This window comes from Nematolebias whitei, chromosome 9, assembly GCF_014905685.2.
Source record: "Nematolebias whitei isolate Nwh7 chromosome 9, NemWhi1, whole genome shotgun sequence".
Taxonomy (NCBI): Eukaryota; Metazoa; Chordata; class Actinopteri; order Cyprinodontiformes; family Rivulidae; genus Nematolebias; species Nematolebias whitei.
In genome coordinates this window covers 43397559-43421927 of record NC_056506.1, presented here as the reverse complement: position 1 = coordinate 43421927, position 24369 = coordinate 43397559, and the positions used below count along the sequence as shown (strand labels likewise).

General features: G+C 41.2%; 1 protein-coding gene across 1 annotated transcript in view; it reads left to right on the top strand.

Annotated features, from left to right (window-relative positions):
* Window positions 1-24369, top strand: part of LOC119415226 (piezo-type mechanosensitive ion channel component 2) — a 127924-nt gene that overhangs the window by 88034 nt on the left and 15521 nt on the right. The window contains exons 25-41 of the mRNA XM_037682385.1: window positions 1322-1487; window positions 6645-6888; window positions 8585-8702; window positions 9616-9772; window positions 11667-11756; window positions 13796-13923; window positions 14092-14160; window positions 15182-15285; window positions 15482-15580; window positions 16972-17092; window positions 17370-17450; window positions 18540-18706; window positions 18783-18976; window positions 19930-20103; window positions 22342-22989; window positions 23139-23397; window positions 23596-23775. Coding sequence (XP_037538313.1) covers window positions 1322-1487; window positions 6645-6888; window positions 8585-8702; window positions 9616-9772; window positions 11667-11756; window positions 13796-13923; window positions 14092-14160; window positions 15182-15285; window positions 15482-15580; window positions 16972-17092; window positions 17370-17450; window positions 18540-18706; window positions 18783-18976; window positions 19930-20103; window positions 22342-22989; window positions 23139-23397; window positions 23596-23775 — 2999 coding nt within the window. The remainder of the gene's footprint in view (window positions 1-1321; window positions 1488-6644; window positions 6889-8584; window positions 8703-9615; window positions 9773-11666; window positions 11757-13795; window positions 13924-14091; window positions 14161-15181; window positions 15286-15481; window positions 15581-16971; window positions 17093-17369; window positions 17451-18539; window positions 18707-18782; window positions 18977-19929; window positions 20104-22341; window positions 22990-23138; window positions 23398-23595; window positions 23776-24369) is intronic.

Here is a 24369-nt window from a genome sequence, read left to right as displayed (position 1 = left end):
AAGGAAAAACTCCCTCATGAGAAAGAAACCTTTAGCAGAACCAGGCTCAGGACAAGCGGCCATCTGCTTCGACCGGCTGGGTTTGGTAGGAACAGATACACAATGGCAGGTCAAGAATCACATGTTAAGATAGAAATAGTATAAAATGAAAACTATTCAATTTTAGCAAATCATTTAAGGAAATGAGGTCAATTTGTCTTCTTGTAGTCTAAGCCTATGGCAGCATAACAAGCCAACCTTAACTATAGGATTTATCAAAAAGGAAAGTCTTAAGTCCAGTCATAAAACTGGACAATGTGTCAGCCTCACGGACAGAAGTTGCTCCACAAGAGAGGAGTCTGATAACTGAAAGATCTTCCTCCCATTCTGCTTTTGGAAACTCTAGGAGCCATGAGTAAACCTGCAGTCTGAGAGCGAAGTGCTCCGTTAGGGAAATATGGAACAATAAGATCTCAAATATAAGATGGAGCTAGGTTGTTGAGAGCTTTGTATGCAACAAATACTCTGGGTGCAACATCTTTGCTTTAAACCTTGATGTTAACTGTTGGAGTCTACCCTATTTGTCTGTTAGCAAAATATTTCATAATCCACTTAACACATTTTAATGAAGCTCTCAAACCCATTATTGGCTGTGCATTTAACTGATTATCTTTTGGAGTCCATCATTAGCCTGCACAACTATGTTTTTATTTGTCAGTTTAAGAGATATTGAGCTAAATTTGGTGTGGAAGTAGTTGAGAGTCATTTCCAGCACAAACTCCAAGCACATTACATGATTACACATCATTTTATTTTAAAAGTTTGACCTTAACAAATATAACTCAGTCGTTTTTTACGTTGAGTTGATCTTGGTGTGAAACTCTGGCTTTGCATGTGGCGGGCGATATGCAGTCCTTTAAAGAAAGCTCAAACTTTAGTTTGTTTTGTTGTTATAACACTTTTCATGCGCTTTAGCCTCTCATCCAACGTCATTTAAACTGGATATGGGTGTCGAGAGTCCATTAGGTTGACCCGATATGTTACTGGCTTTAAGATTCTCTGCAGTCACACAGTTTTAACTACATGATCCAATTTTATTAGTTATTCACTCACTTCAGATGCAAAATCAGGGTATTAGCTAGTAATAAATGTATACCAAGTGCATGCTGTGGGTTTAAAAAGGGTGCTATTTATTTTTTATTGCAGACAACTGCAATGAGTAAACTTTCTTAAACCACAGATTGAATTTGTGAGGAGAGCATAAAGAGAAAGAGACATTATGAATATACCTAATTGATTTTGTTCACCCCTCTCAGTTGCAAAGTGTCTCCTCTCCTTCCAGACGACTTCATGTTGCTGCTGTGCGCCTCACTCCAGAGGCAGATATTTGACGATGAGAACAAGGCTGCGGTCCGTATCATGGCCGGCGACAACGTGGAGATCTGCAGAGACCTGGACGCCGCGTCCTTCAGCGTTCACAACCCCGTACCTGACTTCATCCACTGCAGGTTACTCAACACGTCATTCACTCAGCAGCAAAGCGTGGTCCAGTTATGATCTAAATTCATGCTTCACGGAGACGCTTCACTGCAGCTCATCGCACTTTAAAACAATCTCCAACATGTAAATGGGCTTTTTTTTAATTAGACTGACCTGAACGTGTTGTCATGAGGTCATTTTGGTGTCTTTGCATGGCTGGGCCACCATTAGCGTGGAGGGAAACATGCTAAAATGGAAAGGAAGTGAAGCAGACGGCGTAATTGATGCCTAATGATATCAGAGGTCGACAATAAAGTCAATCTGTAATGTGTTCCAAACAACTGGAGCTATTAAAGCTATTTGGTTGAAAGTTTGTAGTGTCAGCACATATTTAAAGCTGTATGAAACAGTTTTATTAGTCAGATATTAACTTTTAAAGTACTGTGGCGTGCAGAAGGATTTTTCCTAAGAAAAAAGGCACTGATCTACCTGTTTTCTTGGTTTAGTCAAATTCCTCACCGACTAAAACTCTCCAGTGAGCAGCTCTACCAATGAATACTGGTCCACTTATCCAGACACTGAGCGTATAAAAGTTTCTGACTTTTTGATGAGACATTTACTTGAACTATCTGAGCTTTAAATCCTCTTCACAAAAAATGTATTTTTAGTTTGACTTTGGCTGCGTTTTCACTCATTTTCTGTCTAGTTCTTGTCCAACGTAACGTCCAATCAACCAAATGAAATGTCCAACATAAGCACAAACTTCATCTGAAGAACAGAACTGAAATTGTGACGGGAGAAAAAGAGGCAAAGATGAAAGAGAAACTTCAGAAAGGCTTAAGAACTAAGTCTGGATCCTTGGAAGCAAAACATAATGGATGATTTAATACTTTTATTGCATTTTTACTAACTGAACATAAAAACTGCAAAAACTGAGGATCTGGTGACAACAATTCACACTTCTCAAAGAGCTTCATGCTTTTTGTAGGGCTTGAGAATCCTCATGGTAATAAAGCCTGACAAAACCTCATAGCATCCAGGGAAGTTTAGATTTGTCACAAGAATGGTATACCCAGAGGGAAAGAACTGATGGTGATCAACTCAGACACAAAATTATCAATTCAGTGCTTTATTTACAGTGAGAAATAATTCTGGACATAACAGGAATTCTGGGGAGCAAGGAGATGGGTCAGGTCCAGAGTTCTGCAAAGGGGGGTTAATCAGAACGTGCAGGTTCCTTACTAGTAGATGGATGGTAAGATGTTTGGTTCCAAAGTCCTGTACAATCATGAGAAGATCCAGTATACTCAAGAGGGCGTGTGGTTGGAGGGCGAGGAGAACAGCTGAAGAACGCACAGGTAAGGATTCCAGGGGTTCACTAGGAGGTCCCAATAATCAGGTAGGTCCCAGGAGGTTCACTGGAAAGATCATAGGCAAAAGTGAAGTAATCACAAGACTTAGAGATTCACAAAGGGCTAGGAGCACAAACCATAGACAGGGTAATGCTCCAGCATCTGAAGGAAGTCATCAGGTGCCTTATATATGCCTGGAGCCTCATCAGGACACATTGCTTGCAGGTGTGATAGTATGGCACCCTCTGGTGACCAAAGACAGAAATGGGACAGGAAGCCCCACAAGCTTAAAGTAAAGACTTAGCATTCCATGAAGGAATGCATGTCATCCACAGCCCTTCACCCCAGAGTTTTAGACTAAGATAACCTAACCTTAGAGGGTCCAGAGTTACAACCTTTTTGGTTAAACCTCTTAAATGACGTTCTGAGTGATCTCATGAGATCTTGTGAGATCTGTTTGCACTCAACAGCCACTTCTGTGTCGTCTGAGATTGATTAGTTGAGACGACCATCTTGACTAGGGCTGACTTCAAAAGTTGAGGAATTGTGGATGTTAATCTAAAAATTACTTTCTGTGAGTTCCATTCAAATCGGTCCAGTGCAATGACTCTCAAACTATTTTTGTCAAGCTCCTTGACATTCAACCTCTCACCCCGGCGAAACACCTTTTCTTGATCTTGGGTGTACGCCCATCAATGTTAATATTCTTTAACTCTAAGAACTAAAACAGCAGAAACAGTGAGACTAACAGCCTGTGCATGCGCCTGCGGTGCCCAAACACTTTTTAGTAAACATGTCCCTCTGTGAGCTTTTAGAAACGAAGCGAGCATCGAGGTGAGGACCAGAACTCACCTCAACCGGGTTGACTTGGAGCTTCAACACAATAAATGTGTGACGGTTTTAGCAATAACATGCCCCTCCACTTTCCAAATTTACACTCTGTTTAAAGAGCAAAATAACAAATATAGCAAGAGATAGATTAGTTTTTTTGTGCATCCCTATAGGGTCAGGCTGCAACGAGGCGTTGCAACATTAGTTCCGTCTGCTACATGTTTAGACCTGGGAGGAAAACAAATTCTGCGACATTGCTGCTTTTGTGGGTACTTTACGAAAGCAGCTAAACCTGACGTGCCACAGACTGTTTGCACATCCCTTATCGTCTAGAAGGGCAGCTCATTGGAAGCCACAGAAGGCTGTTTGTTACTAAAAACACACTCAGAAATGTTTTTATTATGGATGATTATCGGTAAGAAGAAAAGCTGCCAGATGACTCCACCTCCTGTCAGTGGCTCAGTAAAATCTTATTGAGTATCTTCAGTGTACATCATTTAAAATTCTGAACACTTTCTTGTTTTCAGATCCAGAGCTTGATACTTACTTTGCAGATTAAAAACGGCGAACAGAGAATTTCTTTTGTTTTTTAAAAGGCAGAGCTCAACTGAGAGCGAGAGCATCCTGACCTGTCCACAGTCATTGATTATGTGCTCTTCACATTCCACTGTTTTGATGCGCAGAGTGGACAAGTCTTTTATTAACGCACTCTGTGTCCATCAACAAGCTCTTGTAGGCAGAGGAAAAGCTGCTCAGCCCGTCTGTCCGTGCCACGGCAGTGCTGCACTTATTCCATCGTTTCCCTCCAGGATCGAATTACGGATACGGGTTGGGAGGGAGAAATCCATAATCCACAGAAAACACTCTGTCCGTCACGCTGAGACTCAGACGCTTTTGCCCTGTACTCTAACTCAATAAATAGCTTTTAAGTATGGAAAAGGTATTTTCTCCCCCTGATGAAGAAGGACACTCACTCAGCTGTTCCGGCCCGCATCATCGCCGTCGGTCTGATCCGATCTGATGCTACTTCACTCTGAACAGAGCAGCTGTTAGATCCATGTTAATGACTGCTTCACTCCTCACATCACTTAAATGGTCTCTTATATAGTGAAACAGGATGCGTTCACATGATTTTAGCGTGTTCGACACTCACAGGACCTAAACGACAACATCAGGTTATCGCTCCGGTTCACATTCATTGATCAGACTCTTACCGGTTCCCTGACAGGAAGTCATGCACTGAAGATGACTGATGAGCAGATTAAACATAAAGCAGCAGAACTAAAATGTTTTAACGTATATTACTGGCGGTAAACGTGCACTCTCGTCTTTAATTAGTGGCTGAATGCAGAGGCGGATCCAAATATTTTTTTTAAAGGTGGTAAACGTGTGGCATGAGTTTCCAGAAGGAATCTACCGTAGCTTTTATCTGAAAATGAAACAGATATACTTCACCTGTCACCTGCTGCTCCAGGGGTAGAACGTCAGAATCCATTTAGCCGCAACTGTAATGTTTGAGAGGTTTCTGCTGAAGTTTGTAGGTCCTGTAGGCAGATAAAACCAGTTTTCAATTCACTTGAGATGTTTGAAAATTCAAAATGAGCAGGTTAGGTTAGAGATTGATGTTCTGAGGAGATCCTAGACTTTCAACTGGTATCAAATGTAATTTATATATTAAATATCCTACAAATAGAGTGGAAACTGGGGGTTTTGCAAGATATTTTTTCCAGTGGCACCTGCCACATGTGGTAGAGGTAGAGCAGCCGACTTGGGACCAGAAAGTCGCAGGTTCAACTCCCCACCATGCCCACAGGTTTTGGTGTCATTGAGCAAGAAAGACACCCAATCCCTAACTGCCCCCTGGGTGCTTACATAGCTGCCCACTGCTCCACCTGGCTGTGTCTCACGTGTGATGGGTTAAATGCAGAGAACTAATTTCATCACTGTACGTTTCCATATAATGATGACAACATATAGTACACACTTTATACTAGAACCGCCACTGGCTCAGTGGCATCCTTGGTGTCCAGCACCATGGACTGAACCAGACCTTTATGTAAAAATACCCTGCTTGCTCACTACTTTATGCTCCTCATCAAAGCTTGCAACCTTTTAGCCTTCTAGGGAATTTTTATTCCCTTATCATTAAATACTTCCTAGTTTTGTGGCTTTCAGCTGTTTGGGGTTTTATTCACAGATTTCCACTCATCTGTAGAACTGGATGACTGTTGAAAAGAAGATTAAAACACAGCTGCACTTAGAAATAACACTTGAATCAACCTTTATACAGATACTAATGTGCATGTTCACAGTCAGTATTTTTATGCATTGTCTTCTGGATATATTCATGCCTACTTCCTGTTTGTTGAAATGCACTTAGTCTAAACAGTGTTTAAATCTACCTTTTTCAGCTGCGTTCAGTCGTTCCGACACCTGGTCAACATTGCATGTGTAGAACATTTGCTATCACAACGCAAATGATCAAATAAAGTCATTTATAAACATGTTTCTTTATAAAAGTCAGTAGTAAACCAGGTGTAAAGACCAAAACAATAGAGTTGAACACTGACCTTGAATAGCTATAAATGTATTTGGGGCATGACATCTAATTTGCTGTATTAGAAACTGTAAAAAGGTCAATAGCCACTGATGGCTCTAGGGGAGATTTGTGGCCACCATCTTGCTAGGTGCTACAGTCAGTGTTTAGATGTGCTGTCATCAGTCAGGTTCACTCTCTACACTGCTACCTGGTCCATCACAAAACAAGTCTCAATGGAATCCACTAAACTAAAATAAGGTAAAGATAGGCATGGTCACTAACCCCCCTTGTAATGACCCAGCCTTTCACAGTCTTTGTTTATCAGAATAGTTTGCAGTGCAAACCCAAAACCCGAGCTCAGATCTGATCTCATACCCTTTTTGTGTGTTTCTGTACTTTTCCACAATGTAAAATTATATATTCCTTTAAAAACTTTCCATTCACACAGTTTCCTTCATCCTCAGATCCTACCTGGACATGCTGAAGGTAATCATGTTCAGCTACCTGTTCTGGTTTGTTCTCACCATCATCTTCATCACCGGGACGACGCGGATCAGCGTCTTCTGCATGGGTTACCTCGTGGCCTGCTTCTACTTCCTGCTCTTTGGGGGCGACCTGCTGCTGAAGCCAATCAAAAAGATCCTCCACTACTGGGACTTCCTGATCGCGTACAACATCTTCGTAATCACCATGAAGAACATTTTGTCTGTGAGTAATGGTGTAATTTTATTCAAACTGGATTATTATCTGAACCTTTAACAGGAACTCAGTGCACTAAAATGAAATTTTAAAAAATTGGTCATTTTGGTTATTTTCGTCCGTTGCCAAATGCAAAATGGAGATAAAGTTTTTACCACTGTGTGTATGTGTGCGTTTGTTTGCACTGTTATATCTCATAAATCACTCTATGGATTTTAATAAAAATTATAGGAAATAATAATTTGGTGTGCTTCTAAAATTGATTACCCTTTGGAGTCAGCCCAATTCAATATGGCCGCCACAGCAAAGAGCTCTTAAACAAAAAATGACTGTAACTCTGTCATTTTAACAGATATTGAGCTAGATTATGGTGGTAGTAGCTGAGTCATTCCCAACACGTACTCTGAGCACTAACTGGTTGTGTAAGATCTGTCTAAAACTTTGCCATTAACTATTAGTATTGAATCTTTCTGTCTGTTAGCAAAACATCTCATGAGCCCATAAACATGTTGTAATGAATCTTTCAGAAAATCGTCACTAGACGGACATCTACAAGTGATTTTAGTCTCAGCTCAGTTCAAGATGGCCGACACAGCCCATGACCGTTGTAAACATAAAACTGACTATAGCTCTGTCAAGTTTACAGATACTCAGGTAAAACTCGATGTGGTAGTAGCTGAAACTCATCCCCAACAAATACTTGGAGTGCAACGTCATTTCTTAAAACTTTATCATTTACAGTTGGAGTCAACGCTGCTTGTCTGTTAGAAAAAATATCTAATTAACCATTGCACAAATGTCAAGGAAACTCTCAGAGAGTAATCTTTGCCTGTACTTCTACAACTGATTAACATTTGAAGTCCGCCAAATTCAAGATGGTCACCACAACTAATCAACAGTAGCCAACTCAAAAATGTCTGTGTGAAGTTGACAAATAATGAGTTTAAATTTGGTGTGGTAGTAACTGAGAGTCAGCCATAACATACTCACTAAGCACCATCAGGTTAGGTGAGGTGTTGCACAAGTTTGTGCATCACATTATTTTTAAGGTTTGACCGAAACGGCTGCAACTCTCTTTTATTATAAACACAAGATGATCCTAATCTAAAGCTGTGGCATTGAAGGTGGCGGGTGGTAGACTTTATTTCAAAGAATATAGGGCTTTAATTATTGATGCATTTTCTTTATTATTAATAGAGTTTACACATAGCAGCACGGTGGCGCAACTGGTAGAGCTGCTGCCTCTCAGCAAGCAGGTCCCTGGTTCAAACCCCGGTCCAGGGGCCTTTCTGGGTGGAGTTTGCATGTTCTCTCCGTGCATGCGTGGGTTTTCTCCGGGTACTCCGGTTTCCTCCCACAGTCCAAAAACATGCATGTTAGGCTGATTGGTAACTCTAAATTGTCCCTAGGTGTGAGTGAGAGAGTGAATGGTTGTTTGTCTCGTTTGTCTCTATGTGGCCCTGTGATGGACTTGCGTCCCATCCAGGGTGTACTCCGCCCCTCGCACAGTGATTGCTGGACATGGGCACCAGCGACCCCCGTGACCCAAAATGGAATAAGCGGGTAAAGAAAATGGATGGATGGATGGATGGATGGAGTTTACACATCAACTTTGTGACGTTACAAATCATGGCATTTCATGGACTTTAACAAAGTATTTGTAGAGTTTTGCTCATGATGTTTCATTAAGAAGTCTTGTTTGTAGATCCTGGCTTGTGGCTACATCACCTCCCTGATGAAGAAGCAGTGCTGGTTGATCCAGTTCTTCAGTCTGGCGTGCACCATCAAAGGTTACAAATTAGACACCAATCAGAATGATCAAGGTGAGTCGGGTCTGCAACGTAACAAAGTTGAGCCTCAGACACAGTTAGGTCTGAAATCTCATCTAATAAGCTGAAACTGTCATTTCGCTCGCAGGTCGTTTGCTCAGATTGTCCTTACTGAGAAATCCACCGTATCTTTTTAAATTAACAACTTTAAAATGATTTGTTGATGGTATTTTCATAGCTGCACATTGGTTCATGGTGCACGGTCATAAACAAAGAAGCTCTGGACGTTTAGATCAAAAGCTAATGAAATGGAAACTCTACAGAACACAGGAAGTAAAAGTGTAATTCATTAAACTTGGACAGTTTTATTCTTTTTTGTTCCTAAACAATTGAAGGACCTTGTTGCAGAGGTAGATGGTAAAACGATTTTAAAAGCCAGCGATACAGGATCTCCAACGAGAATGAAAGTTAATGGCAACTGTAAAACCAGTGAGGTACAGAGCATTATTCGGACTATTCTCCACGTCATTTAAAGGTTCTCAGATTTGGCATAGTTTACCAACGGTGATAAAAAAGTTCACATACTTTTTAATTAACTTTTTAATCTGAGGTGAACAAAGGGCTTAAACAAAAACAAATCTGTCCATATGAACACCAGTTTTTGTGGCAGATAGAGCGGTTGATGCCTTTCTTTATTCTTGTCTCCTGTTTTTATCTCTTCAAATTGTATGTGCACGTTCATTTAGTTTTACTGTGCCTTTCGCATTAGTAGTTTTTCAGGTTTAATTTTCTGAAAAATCCGACAAGGGACTGGATTTTCAAATTAGCTGGAAGGCCTGTAAATGTGGCAAGAGTTACCAAACGTCTATCGTTCTTCTTATTCTGTTTACAAGAACGGGAAGTGACTGAACAAATGAACGTGCTTCTGCTCCGTCTGTTTGCGTATTTCAATGTATTTGTGTTTCAGGTGATGGGAACATCTGTGAGCTGCCCAAAGGCGAGGCAGGGATCATCTGGGACAGCATCTGCTTCGCCTTCCTGCTGCTGCAGAGACGAGTCTTCATGAGCTACTACTTCCTCCACGTGGTGGCGGACATCAGGGCGTCACAGATCCTCGCCTCCAGGTACTCGACCGGCCTCGGGAACCTCACAAATGGCTGATTGACCCCCGTCCCAGAAGGAGGAAGGGAATTAGAAATACCCTCAGTTTGTTAATCTGTGTTGTGAGCGTGATCACTTGAAAAATAAGTGAGATACTGACTTCCATTTTGGTATGTGCCTACATGTAGAAAGGTTCCTTTTGAAAACGGAGTCGCCAGGTCAGAAGATGACATGGCTCCATACACAGTAATCCCTCGATACTTGGAGTTTTGCCTTTCACTGACTCACTCTTTTGCGGGTTTTCAATGTAAGATTGCACACATTGTTTCCCGGTGGCCTGGCCGCTCATTGATCGTCTGAGGGGTGGGGTCTGTCTGCTGCTGTGGAAGCTTCAGTGAGGCGGATACAATTCAATTCAGTTTATTTATATAAGAATCACATGTTAAGATATAATAGTATCAAATGAAAACTATTCAATTTTAGCAAATCATTTAAGGACATGAGGTCAATTTGTCCTCCAGTAGTCTAAGCTTAAGGCAGCATAATAAATCAACACTAACTAAAGAATTTATCAAAAAGGAAAGTCTTAATCCCAGTCTTAAAACTGGACAATGTGTCAGCCTCACGGACAGAAACTGGAAGTTGGTTCCACAAGAGAGGAGCCTGATAACTGAAAGAGCTTCCTCCCGTTTTGCTTTTGGAAACTCTAGGAACAACGAGTAAACCTGCAGTCTGAGAGCGAAGTGCTCTGTTAGAAAAATATGGAACAATAAGATCTCAAATATAAGGTGGAGCTAGGTTGTTGAGGGCTTTGTAGGTTAGAAGTAAGATTTTGAGTTAAATTCTGGACTTGACAGGAACCCAATGGAGAGAGAAGCTAAAACTGGAGAGAGATGATCTCTTCTACTAACTCCAGTTAAGACTCAGAGTGAGCGGCATGGATTGCTTATTTAAAATAATCAAGCGCGACCCGAACCGAGCCTTAATCTAAACCGAGCCGACCCGAACTGGGAAATGTCCCGGTGCTCCCGATGGCCAACCTGCCCCCGATTGGCTCAGTAACCGTAGCATCAGTCTGTCTGCTCTCTTTCTCTGTGCTCTTTTAGAGCGTTTAGAGAGTTAAGAACATTGCAAGAGAGTGGGAAGAGTTTATAAAGCCTTAAAATATATATAAGCACTAAAATAAATTTAACATCCCTACTTTGTGGATTTTCACCTATCGTGGGGGTGTCTGGAACGTAACCCCTGCGATAAGAGAGGGACTACTGTACAGTTTGTTTTGTTGAGCTGGATAACTTGAAATGTCACCTTCCTTATTGGTGTGTAGCTGCATGTAGGTGTAAGAAAAGACCCCGTCAAAAGTAGAGTTGTCAAAATCCAAAGTAGCGGTGATTGCTTTTTTTTTTTTTCAACACTGCTCTTAATTGATTGCATAATTTCCCAGAGTTTGAGCTCGTTCAAGGAACTTTTAAAGAACCATCTTTGTGCATTTTATTTGGAATAATTTATAACTTTTGAAGTCTGTTTTATTCATTTATTTTTGTGTTTTACACCTTTTTTATGCACAATATTTTGTTGACTTTGGTTTTAATACAACTCATACTGTAAAAACTTGTTTAGAAATAAAATCGACAGTTAAGTTAGTAGCCAAAAAATACTTTTCTGAAATAACACCTTTTTTTGTTTGAACATTACTTTTAACATTTGATAGATTAGTTTAATTTGAAAAAATGTCTGGTGATGAAGGCTGTTAGCATTCAGACTTCTAAGATTTAGTTTGTCCTAAAGCAAAACCACTTATTAAATATTAACAGTACATTTTTATTATGTTTTTTTTAAAGCTGTTAAAGATTGATAAAAAGAGGAATAAACCAAACAGTGTTTTAGCCTTATGTTTTACTCATTCGTGTGTTTCAGAGGAGCGGAGCTTTTCCAGGCCACCATCGTGAAGGCGGTGAAAGCTCGACTGGAGGAGGAGAGTAAATCTGTGGAGCAACTGAAGAGACAGTGAGCCTCCTAAACTTTGTGTGGTGTCTGTGGTTACCGCGTGTTTACAACACTTGATTTGACACAGTAATAAACTTAAATTAGATTTGTTTCAACACACGTAGCTTGAAATATTTCTGCAGCGAACTGGACTTAAGTTAAAACATAATTTTAAAGATTGGAACTCCATCCTGGAAATATAAATCCACGCTTTGTGATGTTAAACTGTCGATCAGCCAAACGTTTGAGCTTTTTTCCCTGGATGTGTAAAAGTGACCTCTCAGTGCTCAGAGTCCACAAATGCAGCACTTGGCAAGTAGGAAGAACGTCTTGTGTATCTGTGGACACCTCCAGACAACGTGCGTCACACGAGGTTAGACAAACAGGTCTTTGTAATTAAAGTTTTTTTAAATTTCCCGGCAGGCTCATTAACCACATTCACTGAATTATGTCAACTGGTTTCTCCTGAATTTCTTCAGCTCATATCTGAATATTTGTAGTAAAACAAAAAAAAAATGCTATCTGTTTAAGTTGGATCATTTATTTACCTTTTCATAAGGCTCTGTTCCAATGAAAAAAGAACAGGGCCTTCCACGCCCTCACAGAAGGCCTGAGAATTCAGCACATACAAAACATTACATTAAAATTTTTATTTAACATTTATCTTATATAAAATATATACTTTAAATTCAGCTTTTCTTAATTTTTGCTAATTTCTCTTTGTTTCTGTGCACTACTTTGCAGTTGAGCAAGAAACTTTTTAATTCATGAAAATCCAGTTAACCAATCGGATTCTTTTACATCTTTGTCGCCGGGCAGAAAAATGCTTGAAGGAGCTTTCCTATTGGTTAGGACTTCACTGTCAGGAGAGAAGGCAGAGCTGAGTCAGAGACTCTCCAGGATGAGTTTGTTTAATAGCTGTCAGGAAAATGAACCAATTATAATGTTGTTGGATGGGTGGGACCAAAACACAGAGCGCTGAGCCTTCGGGAAGGCCCTGAAGCCAGGTTTTTTTTTTGTCCATGTGAAGATTTGTGATGCCTTCAATTAAAAAAATCCACACTGAAATTCTAGTTGCTCTAAAAATGAAGGTGAATTATCACATTTAGGTTTCAGTGACGATCTTCAACTCTGCAGTTGTATTCTGGGTTCATTACACGATGAAAGCAACAGTAAAGTCAGTGGCTTATTGTTAAACAGTGTAATGTATTTTATATTACATGTTGTACTTGAAAGTAAGAGACTGAGTGAGCTGCAGGGCATGCTGGGTAATCTTCAAACAGGTGGACATTTTCATGTGATGTGTTCAGATGGGTTGTCCCAGAAAGAAAGAAACTGAAAATACCAGTGGTAGTCTGAGATTCTTCTGCATCTCAAGATCCAGTTGGAGCTAGATTTAAATGACAAACTTCAGGAATCTCATTTAAAAAAAAAGTCAATTTTTTTTAGATTCACCTCAAATATTCCTGCGGTATTTCCGGTTGTCTCTTGTTTTTGTTTTGACAAGATAAAAACAAAAAATACAGCAGTATCCAGTATTACCCCTAGCTAGCACGTCTGTGTTGCGCCCTGCTAGCTTAGTGCTACGTCAATGCCGGCAGTTGTCGACCGGAGGGGGGCGGGGCAGTTCGGTAGGCAGGGCGGTCGGTTCTGTTGACAGGGCGGGGTGCCCTCCTTGTATAATGGTAGGGGAAACGCATCAAACCGTCATTATTGTCTTTTTTGTTGGGGTTTGTTGACAGTAAGCTCCATCCAGTTTGGTGTTTCAGACAAACCTCATCAGGTTTAACTCACTCCATAATTAAGTAAACATGATTGTTGTGGTTTTAAAAGCATCTCCTGGATCAGTCTTTATTGTTTCCTGGAAGACGGCTCTTAGTATATCATCCCGCATAAAAGCAGTATGTTTCCACCACTTACGGCTTCCTCAGGAGTTGCTCATGAGCTCCGATAATATCCACTCACCCTCGCTAATGAGCGCCCGGGTGTAATGTAACATCCTCTTATTTCCTCGTCCAAGTGTTTTCGTAGTCTCTTCATTGTCTCTTTGATCTAATCAGGATGGACCGCATTAAGGTGAGGCAGCAGAAGTTCAAGAGGGGCAAGGAGAAGATGCTGAGCCTGGCGCAGGAGTCTGTGGACGGGCAGCCAGCCGTGCGTCCCATCGAGGACGAGGAGGACGATGACGGTATGAAAAAGCCCGCAGGAGACAGCGATAAGACTTCATTCATGTTGCTCAAAGATGGTGGACGTGACTGTCAGTCATGCTCATGTTGTGTAATTATGTTTAAGAGGAGCTGGAAATTATTTTATTTTTTAAATAAAATGTTGCACTGATGTATTTGTGAAATTTTAGGGGCACAGCGAGCGAAAGCCAAGACCAAAAAAAAGCAGTGGTGGAGGCCGTGGGTTGACCATGCTTCCAGTAGGTTGACCCCCCAAATCCTATATATTTCTCTTCCTCCACTGTCATTGGCCCTTTTGTCCTTGACCAGAACGCTGAGGATTCCCATACTGCCTCTGGGCTCTGAAGGCACCACGTTGTTCTGCTTCCTGCAGCCTTTAATCCTTTTCTGTCTCTATTTAAGGGGCTCTCGTTGCCTGAACGTCTCGTAGTTTAAACGCATGAAGACGTTAGGTTTAATATTAAAACCAGAGCAGGTTTGCCTTAAATAGACGCAACAAAATGAAGAAAATGACTAACGGCTGGAGGTTTGAGCTCCACGTTGTTTAATATTTCTTGCCTAAAAAGCCCGCAGTATAGAATCGCTCTAACATTTTCCAGCAAAGACATGAAACCGAACCGCCTTTATCCTCAGTACTGGAGTAAAGGAAAGGTTTGTTCATTCTTTGCCTGTAGACATGATAACCAAACAGGCTTAAAAGAAGAAAAAAAAATCATTAAACATGAATAAATATATATAAAAAAAATGTCTTTAAACTTAAAAATACGTCTAAATTTTCCCGTGTTTTCACAATCCCTGCCTGTTTGGTTTGGACTCATGTCTCATGCCACGGTCCGCCCCCACACGACATTTTACAAATTATTTTATCACTTTGTCATTCGATGTTTCATCTCCATTTCCCAGCATCCTCCCTCATTTCCTGCCCACTGCGGTTCTGTTCAAGGACATAAAGTCAGCCTTGTCTATCCTGTTGCTTCTGACACTCAGCTCTGTAGAAACGGTCACTTTGAGTAGCTTGAAGATGACATTTCCTACTGAAATCACAGACACTCATTTAAAAACACAACATACTGACATCTTTCAAAGTGCTCTGCTTCATCTTTTAAGTGTCTTATTAATCACAATTAAATATAAATAAATTCAGATTATTTATATAGAATTTAAGGGTAAGTGGGTTGTTTTTTTGTACATCGTTGGTCCTTGCTTCTTTTATAAAGGTCTGATTTGGTTCATCTAACATTTTATCTGCTTCCCCCTCAGTGGTTAGAAGTGGAGACTATTATTTATTTGAAACTGATAGCGAGGAAGAAGAAGAGGAGGAGGAGAAAAAAGACGAGGAGCCACCTAAGAAGTCTGCGTTTCAGGTGGATTATTTCTTGGGGATTCGGGACGTTTTCTGTCGATTCTTCCTTCCATAAGTTTAGGATTTTTACTTCCTGCAGCTGAGATCGTTCATAAACTGTGTTTTATTTAATGATATTTTTTACTGTCTGCTAACACAATTAAGACTAAAATCTTTCTCCGCTAACCCTTCTCCCTCTTTGTTCTCCTCATCTTCAGCGAGCAATCGGAAAGTTTGTCTCTGCTGTTCTGGCTTTACCCAAGTCTGTCATTAGGCTTCCTAAAACTGTGCTGCAGTATGTAGTCAAGGCAGGAAAGGTACTCGCCAAACTCACCTGACACCGCCTGCTTCCTGTCTGATCGTCGGCCAGCTTGGGAAACAATTAACTAATAACAGTTAACTAACTTTTTTCAGCTCATATTTCTTGTACATTTGACTTATCTACACAAAAACACTGATTTGACCCAACAAATCAAATGTGAGCTGAAAAAAAAAAAAGCTTTTGTGCTGTATTGTTTGTTGTGCGTTTGCATGAGCTTTAAGTTTAGAAACGTTTAACTCTTTGTGATCATTTCTTGTCTGCTGCTCTGGTGAATTAATATAATTAATTTTATACTGATGTTCAGAATAATTAACGGTTTATGGCTGGACATGTCGACCTCTATTAGACTTGTGTATAAACATCAGTCCATCCATCCATTTAATTTACCCACTTTTTTTACGGGTCTGATAGCAGGTGTCTATCTCCATCTATCACTGTGTGAGAGGCGAGGACACCCTGGACAGGTCTCCTGTCCATCACAGGGACACATAGAGACAAACGAGACAAACAACCATTCACTTTCTCACTCACACCTAGGGACAATTTAGAGTTACCAATCAGCCTAACATGCAGGCTCTTTGTGAGAGGAAACATTTGCACTCAGAAAAACCACATGAGTACATGAAGAACATGTAAATGTCACCCAAAAAGGCCTAAGAGCAAACCTGTGACCTTCTTGCTGATTACTGCACCACCGTGCTACCTCATATTCAACCATATTTTATTAAAATGTGCATGTGCTGAACCATACCTGACAACATTCTTAGAGGTATTTTCCAGTCTCAAAGCAGGCGTCGTCTCATTTTTATACTTCATGGTTAAATCAAGTTTTGAAACGGGCTGGAATAAAAACACAGATTATCATCACATTATGTAATGTGTTCTAAAATTTTACATGCTTTGCTCAGGGGACCACAGAAAGCCAGCAGCTCAAAGGCTGGACATCCGGCAGTTACTGTCATTACTCAGATTTAACTTACAATTTAAAATCTTGCTTTATTTTAAATGATGGGCCGGTCTGAGCTCACCTGTAGGCCAGATGTGGCCCCTGGGCTGCCAGTTGAAAAGCGTTGTTATAAAAATGTTCTTATCTTCAGATGAATGTGCGTCAAAGTCATATTTGACTGGCACTGACAGAAATGTTTCCCGATGTTTAAAAATTATGGATGGATGGATGGATGGATGGATGGATGGATGGATGGATGTTTCCTCAAATAGAGCATAATTTAAAGGTTCTGTTTGAAAAGCTCTAATGGTTTATTTACTGTTAAACATACAAGACCAGAGCGTTTGTGTATATTTTTGTTGTGTTTGATGTCTCTCCTTCTCGGTGCCTCCGTCTCACAGCGTTTCACTGAAACCAAGCTGCTCTTCTCTGTTCTCCAGTTTCTGTACCAGGCTTGGATCACAGATCCCAAAGCTGCTCTGAAGGCACGAGCCAAAGACAAACGCAAATTTTGGAAGAAATACACCAAAAGAGTGAGAAACAGGAAAAGCAAGAAAGATGGTAAGCTGCTTTGAGTCATTTCATAAAACGTATCGGTGCAGAATAGAGGGCTTTTGCTCAAATAAAGGTACTTTAGTTGCATTATTAGTGTATAAAAGTTCATTTTTTATTATTGTGTGATTATTAAAGGTTGCAGAAATATGTTGCCACCTTTTTTTTTAAACACATTCTTGTTTTCATATTCACTATAATTCAGTATACTGGGTGAATATATTCAGTGAAATCATTACTTTAATGCTGCCCTGTAACCCTAAAGCGTGCTTTTACTTTGCTTCAGCAGGTCATGTGGCGATAGAGGTGGGAGATTTGTCTGATGGGCAAGAAAAGGGCGAGGAGAACAAAAAAACAGCTGGACCAGGTGGGTTTCTACTCATCAGTCACAGCATTTTATAACGCAATAATCACATGGCAGATATGTCTGATGGCATGGGACTTTGTCCAACTGGACTACATGCAATTTATGGACTTGGAGAAAGCATTGGACTGTGTTTCTCAAGGGTTCACTGTGGGAGGCGCTCCTTGAGCACAGGATTGGGGGTCCATTGTCTTTCATTCCGTATACAAACAGTGCAAGAGTTTGGTTTGCATTGCAGCAGTAAGTCGGACCCTTACAGGGTGGCAGTTGGACTCCACAAGGGCTGCTTGATGTCACAGATTCTGAGCATAACGTTTATGGATTTCGGTGAAGCCAGGGGGCAGAAGGGGATTCTGCATCTGCTGTATGCCGAGGATGTGGTCCTGTTGGCGTCATCATCCCGTGATCTTCAGCTCAGGTCATGGTCCTCAGTTGGAAATGGGTGGATTGCTCTCTCCAGAGTGGAAGTGATGTGCTGCTTCAAGAGGAGGAGTTCAAGTATCTCTGGGTTTTGTTCATAAGTGAGAGAAGAAAGAGGTGTGAGATTGACAGACGAATCGGTGCAGATATTGAATACTCTGTACAGATCTGTCACGGTGGAGGGAGCTGAGCTGCAAGGTGAAGCTCTCTGTTTAATTTCATGCCCTCACCTATGGTCAGAAACTTTGTCTCATGGCCAAAAGAAATTAGGTCTCAGATACAGGCAGTCAAAATGGTTTTTTTTGCAGGGTAGCTGGACTCTCCATTACAGGTAAGACGTTCAGTTAACTGGGACAGAGTTGGAGTAGAGCCACTGCGTCCTCATCGAGAGGAGCCTGTTGAGGTGGTTCAGGCATCTGTAAGGATGCCCCCTTGATGCCTCCCTAGGGAGGTTTTCTGGCCATGTCCAACTGGGAGGAGACCCCGGGGATCCTGGAGAGACTACGTCTCTCAGCTGGCCTTGGAATGCCTTGGAGTCCTCCCAAGAGGACAGGAAAAGATGTCTGGGCCTCCCTGCTCAAGCTGCTGCCCCCCGCGACACAACCCAAGGGAAAGATAAAAGATGAATGAACGTGCTTTTCAAATGACACACTCTTCTGCGTTGCGTTGCAGACAACATCATCAAGCGTGTGTTCAACATCATAAAGTTCACCTGGGTGCTCTTCCAGACAACGGTGGAGAGCTTCACCAACTGGATGAACGACATGTGCAGGGAGTACATCGACATCTCTACGGTGCTTCGTATCGAGCGCTGCATGCTGACACGTGAGGTCAAAAAGGTACGCAAGCCCTTAAACGTGAATTATATAAAATACATGAGCATCATTTACAAGTGAAGCCTTCGCCTCCTTCCAGGGCAACGTCCCGTCCAGAGAGAGCATCCACGTGTACTATCAGAAGGCCATGAGGCTGAACATCTCCAGGCAGGCCAGCATGGATCAGCTCAGCGACGACGAGTCGGCCTCAGGCTCCACAACGGTCCGGAAGAGACGAGGAGGGTATCGGATGGAGAGCCAGGACTCCACGGCCTCCAGAGACAGCATGTCCAGGTACACACAGGTTATTAGTGCAACAAAAATAAATAAATAAATTATGTTTATAAAATGTGTATGAAATATATCTGCACATTTATTGATATAGCCAATACATATTCTTTATTTGTGTAATTACCACAATAAAGTTCACGCAAATTACTTTTCGGACCACATGCAGTGTCGTGACTGTGCTTGAAAATAATATACAGATTATTTCCTAAAGCAGCCATTAAAATTATCATGCTTATTTTTTATTTTGTTTTAGCCGCTACATTAATTTCCTCATAATGACTAATATTACTAAAAAATTATTTCTACCGAATGAGAAACACTGGATGTATCTTATGGGAAGTTTTTGATTTGATACTAAAATACAAAATAAAATAAAAGGTTAATGCTGTAGACAGCTTAAACAATGCAGTTAAAACATTAAATATGGTGACAAATGAAACAAACACTGGATCCATTTTGGACTTAAACAAAAACGTAACAGCAGTTTATTCCAAATCAATGAAACAAACACAAAATACTTTATTTCTTCCATTTTTAAATTGTTTTATATCTGTTGAGATTTGACTGAAACCTATTTTTTTTTATCATTCTGTGTATTTTACTTCCTGCTTTCTTCTTTTGTATTTTTTTAAATTCACATTCTGCTCTAGAGATGGTGAGTTTGGGAACTTGGATGTCTTAGATTTTGTGTTAAACCTTGTAATCTTCATAAACAGGAACCTATTTGACAAACTTAGTTCATGTTTTGTGAGAAATCTTTGCTTCATCTGCCATTAAAACTTAAAATTTCTGCATAGCAAGTGAGGAAACATTTTCTTTTTGACTTGGCATCCTTTAACTATCATCATTTCATTTTTTCACCTTCTTGCCTCACAGTGGGTTTTATTCCATAAGTTGTGTTGTGTTTGTCTCATCTCATCCTCCGATTACCTCATCTGTCATTCTCACCCCGTCAGCGTCTGCACTGAGGCCACCACGTTGTTTTCTCGCCAGTCCACTCTGGAAGACATGGACTCAATGCCAGAGAACATTCCCAAAACCAGCGAGCGCGCCCGGCCCAAACTGAGAAAGATGTACAGCATGGACATGTCCAGCTCATCAGTGGACAGCGGCAGCAGCTTCATGTCCAGGTGCCTGGCCTCCCCATCACTCATCACCACCCCTCTTTCACTCACAATATCTTTGCATCTCATGACTCGGTTCTCTGTTCTCTCTGACTCCTCGACCTAAAAGACCATAGCAGACGTATGTCGTGACACATGCTCAATAATCCAGGTAGATAAATCTAACAAGGTTGAGTCAAGTCAACTGATAGAAATTTGTATGGGTTATGTTCAAAGAGCACCCAGGAACTGTCAAATTTAAAAAGGCCTATTAAGCCTGTTTTAATAGTTGAAACTCTTAAAATATGATCCTAAACACATTTATTTATGCACTGTTATTTTGTTTGGTATAAGTAAGATAAATACAGTAATGATTTATTTATTAAAATATTTGATGATAATGATAAATTAGCTGTGCAGTATGATAAAGGTGTCCTAATAAAAATAATTTCTCACAGCAAAGCAGAGGATTTACAGCTCCTCGGGCGATGGAATGAAAAATGTACATCTGTGCAGTACTGTGGCTTTTTAGTTCCTGAAGCAAATCCAGAAGTTCAACCTTCTCCTGGAGTGTCTTAAACTTCTTCTGGTGCTTAAGGTATTTTTTTTTTTTTTTGCCAGAATCCTTAAAATGTGGCATTCTGGCAGCATGGCTTTAAGAATAAAATAAAAAAATATAGAAACACTCAAGCTAGCTAAACTTTTATGACAATGGTATGCTGGGCTTTTTTTGTCATTATTTTATTTTATATGGATTTTTACCTGAAGTTATGGTGAAATTTAAGTTAGGAAACTATACTGTTCTTAATATTTAGTGTTAAAAAGTATGACAAATTATATTTTGTGACAAAAAAAAAACCTATTAACAGTTGCAGAGGATGTTCGCCACAATTTCTCAAAACAATCATTTAAGTTTTAAGGACGAATCCATAAAAGTTCAATGTAACTGGACCTCAGCTTTGCAGGGGTCCGATGAATATTTTTGCTCTTGAAGTTAACAAGTGGTCAGAAGGAAGCCCAACCCCCAAAATGATATGCAAAAGTGGGCGTGGCTTATGACAAAAATGCTCTATTGGGAGGTCGTTGTCCAGTCAAAGTGTTGGGGGTTTGATCCCCAGCTCCTTCTGCATGCTGAAGTGTCCCTGGTCTAGAAGCTAAACAGCTGCCTGTTAATATGGCGTATGAGAGAGAGGAAACAAAGTGTTGTGCGTAGAAATAGAAAATAGAAACAGCACTGTACGAATGTGTGCCAGTGGGTGAGTGGGAAACATGGCGAACAAGGAGAGGTTTAGAAGAAGTGGACTTTTTACCGTTTATAACATTTTTGTCCAATAGTAAAAAAAATTTCAGGACCCATTGATAACATGACTTCATGCACTCTGACTTGGTCTAAATTATTATTTTAGCATTTTAGTCTTTCTGCTTCGTTTTTTGTTTTTTGATTGCTACAAAACTCGTCATGGATCGTCTCCAGACTGTTCAATTGTTTGGATTGAATTTACTTTTTTCTATGAGTTAATATTTGATATTTTGATGCTGTGCTCCCAGGTAACATATTTTATCTGGGTAAATTATCACTTCAGTTCAATTCAATAAAAAAATACTTTATTAATCCCAAAGAGAAATTAAATGTTGTAACTCGTTATCCTCATTTCATTAAGAGGTGTTATCAATGCTGATGGCTGTAGGCAGGAACGATCTCTTGTAAAGGTCTGTCCCACAGTAGATCCGAAGAAAATGGCCGCAGATGCCGTCCGATCCGTCCACCCAGACTCGGCTGGACTCTCGGTTCCTCCAGGCTGCAGGACCGCCCGAATGCTGGGCAGAACTCCTCGCAGCAGCCTGCTGAGCTCCTCATCGCTGTGGACAGCTGGCTGCAGGTGCCGGGGGATAATCCTGGCCCTTCTGCTGTCACAAGCCGCATTTCCTGCCAGTTCTAGGATCTCAGTGGTCAGGCACTCGAGCACATCTGGCAGGGAGACGGAAATGCATCTACGGCACCTCCTTTTCAACTCATTTGAGATTTGGGGCTGTAGTTGAGATATTATTTGAACTTTTTAGATATTAATCAGCATCTCCTGGTTGTAAAAAAAAATAACTTGTTGTCATGGTTACGCATCATAACAAATGTCCAAATGTAAAAAATGTTTTCAATAAAAATCCTTCCATCTGCGCAGCATCAGATACCAGAGGAAACAAAAAAAAGTACATTTTAGTGGAAGTATTTGAAGATAATTCAGAATATTCTCTGGTTTTCTCGTTAAGTGAAACAACTCAGTGCGTCGTACTCTACTCCAGACAAGGCACCACAGACACCATCGAAGAGGTGGAGGACGAGCAGGACCAAGGAGAAGACAAGCAGCAAGTGGAACCAAGGCAGTTCGAGGAGAGTCAGGAGGTCGAGGAGAAGCCATGGAGTGACGGAGCACCCAGGGAGAGAGACTATGAGGAGGTGGATAAGGAGCCTCAGGAGGGACAAGGCGAGGAGGCACTGCAAGGAGAGGAGGCGCCAGAAGATCATGAAAAAGAGGGGACTCCCAGTGAGTCCTTGAGTCCAGACGAAGGTCCCTCTTCAAGGCTAGAGGAGGCAGAATCTGCACCCTCTGCTCCGGAGAATGACTTCATCACGGAGAGCGACAACGGCGAGCAGCAGGACTTTCTGCCGACTGAAGGATCGGCTGGTCTGCTCTACACTCCTGATACAGACGCCTCCAAAACATCTGACGCCGAGGTGCCCCCCAGCTACAGCAAGGCAGTCAGCTTCGACCGTCTGGAAGTCAGCGATGACGACAGCGACACCGATAGGAAGAGGCGTATGATCATGACGTCCGACAGCCGCTCAGACAGCAGGTCCGACATCATGCTGCCCTCCATGACCACGGAGCTGACCGCCAGCGAACTTCTGCTCAACAAGTAAGTCCAAACCCCTGAAATCCATCTAAATGAATCCCCGAAGCTCTACAACGCAAGACTCTGTCCACATGTGTGCTTATTCACCCTAACATCAGATTTATATGCATACAAGTTTGCATGCGTATTTCTGAACCCACGTTTCTGCTCAGGATGTTCTACGACGAGGAGCTGGAGCAGTCCGATAACTTCTACCAATGCCAGCCTCTGATCCTACAGTTCTGCTACGCCCTCTACAACATGCTGGTGGCTCACTCAGAGTTTGTTTGTTACCTGGTCATCATCATCAACCACATGGTGTCTGCCTCCTGTGTTACTCTGGTTCTCCCCATCACCATCTTCCTCTGGGCCATGCTGTCCGTGCCGCGACCCAGTAAGCGCTACTGGATGACAGCCATCATCTATACGGAGGTACTGCCATGCACAGGACGTCATTTAAAATAATATTTTTAAACTGTACGGTCCAATCTATGACAGCAGTGCAGTTTGTTTTAATGATCTGTTAAAATGCACAAATTTGAGGATAAAGACAAGAAATTGACATTGATTTATTGTTCTTTTCAGGGTCAGCTGAAAGATTTTAGATCATGAATCCTTTTTTTTTTTCAGGTCACCATTGTCATCAAGTACTTCTTCCAGTTTGGCTTCTTCCCCTTCAACCAGGACAAGATCAACAAGAACAAACCATATCACCCGCCCAATATTATCGGCGTGGAGAAGAAGGATGGTTACGTCCACTACGACCTGGTCCAGTTGCTGGCTCTTTTCTTCCACAGATCTATCCTGAAAGTAAACACAACCTGCTTTTTACTCTCATCAACAAAATGCCTGCCTCCTCAGATGGAAGGTGTTTAGAGTTTGCTGTATTTGCGGATGTTTAACACGTAACAAAAACGTGTCAGTTCTCCTCACCGTGCGGTTTACAGCGTAACTACCTTTTGTTTTCAGTAAATAAACCAACATTTAACAAACCTTTTTCAAAACATCTACTTTTTTGGGATTTTTTAAGCTACAGTTGTCCCTCGCTAATTCGTACTTCGTTTTTTGAGGACTCGCTCTATCGCGGTTTTTCAAATTAAGATTGGACATGACACACAATTGGCTGATTGATGGATGAGCCGCACGATCAGCATGGAATTTATATTTAAATTAAATTATTTTAAATTATATAGCACCTGCTGTGCCTTTGTGCAGCCGAAACAGCAGGAGAAACTTCCTCCTGCAGCTCCTCCTCTGTGATTTCTGTTCTGCTGCGGAGAAGTAGGCGTGGCCAAGGGTGCACAGTGCAGACATGATGGAGAGCTGAGTTCATGACATTCTGTGCTCGTTTAGAGCGTTTAGAGTTTAGAAACATTGTTTAGAATATTGCAAGAGTGTGGGAAG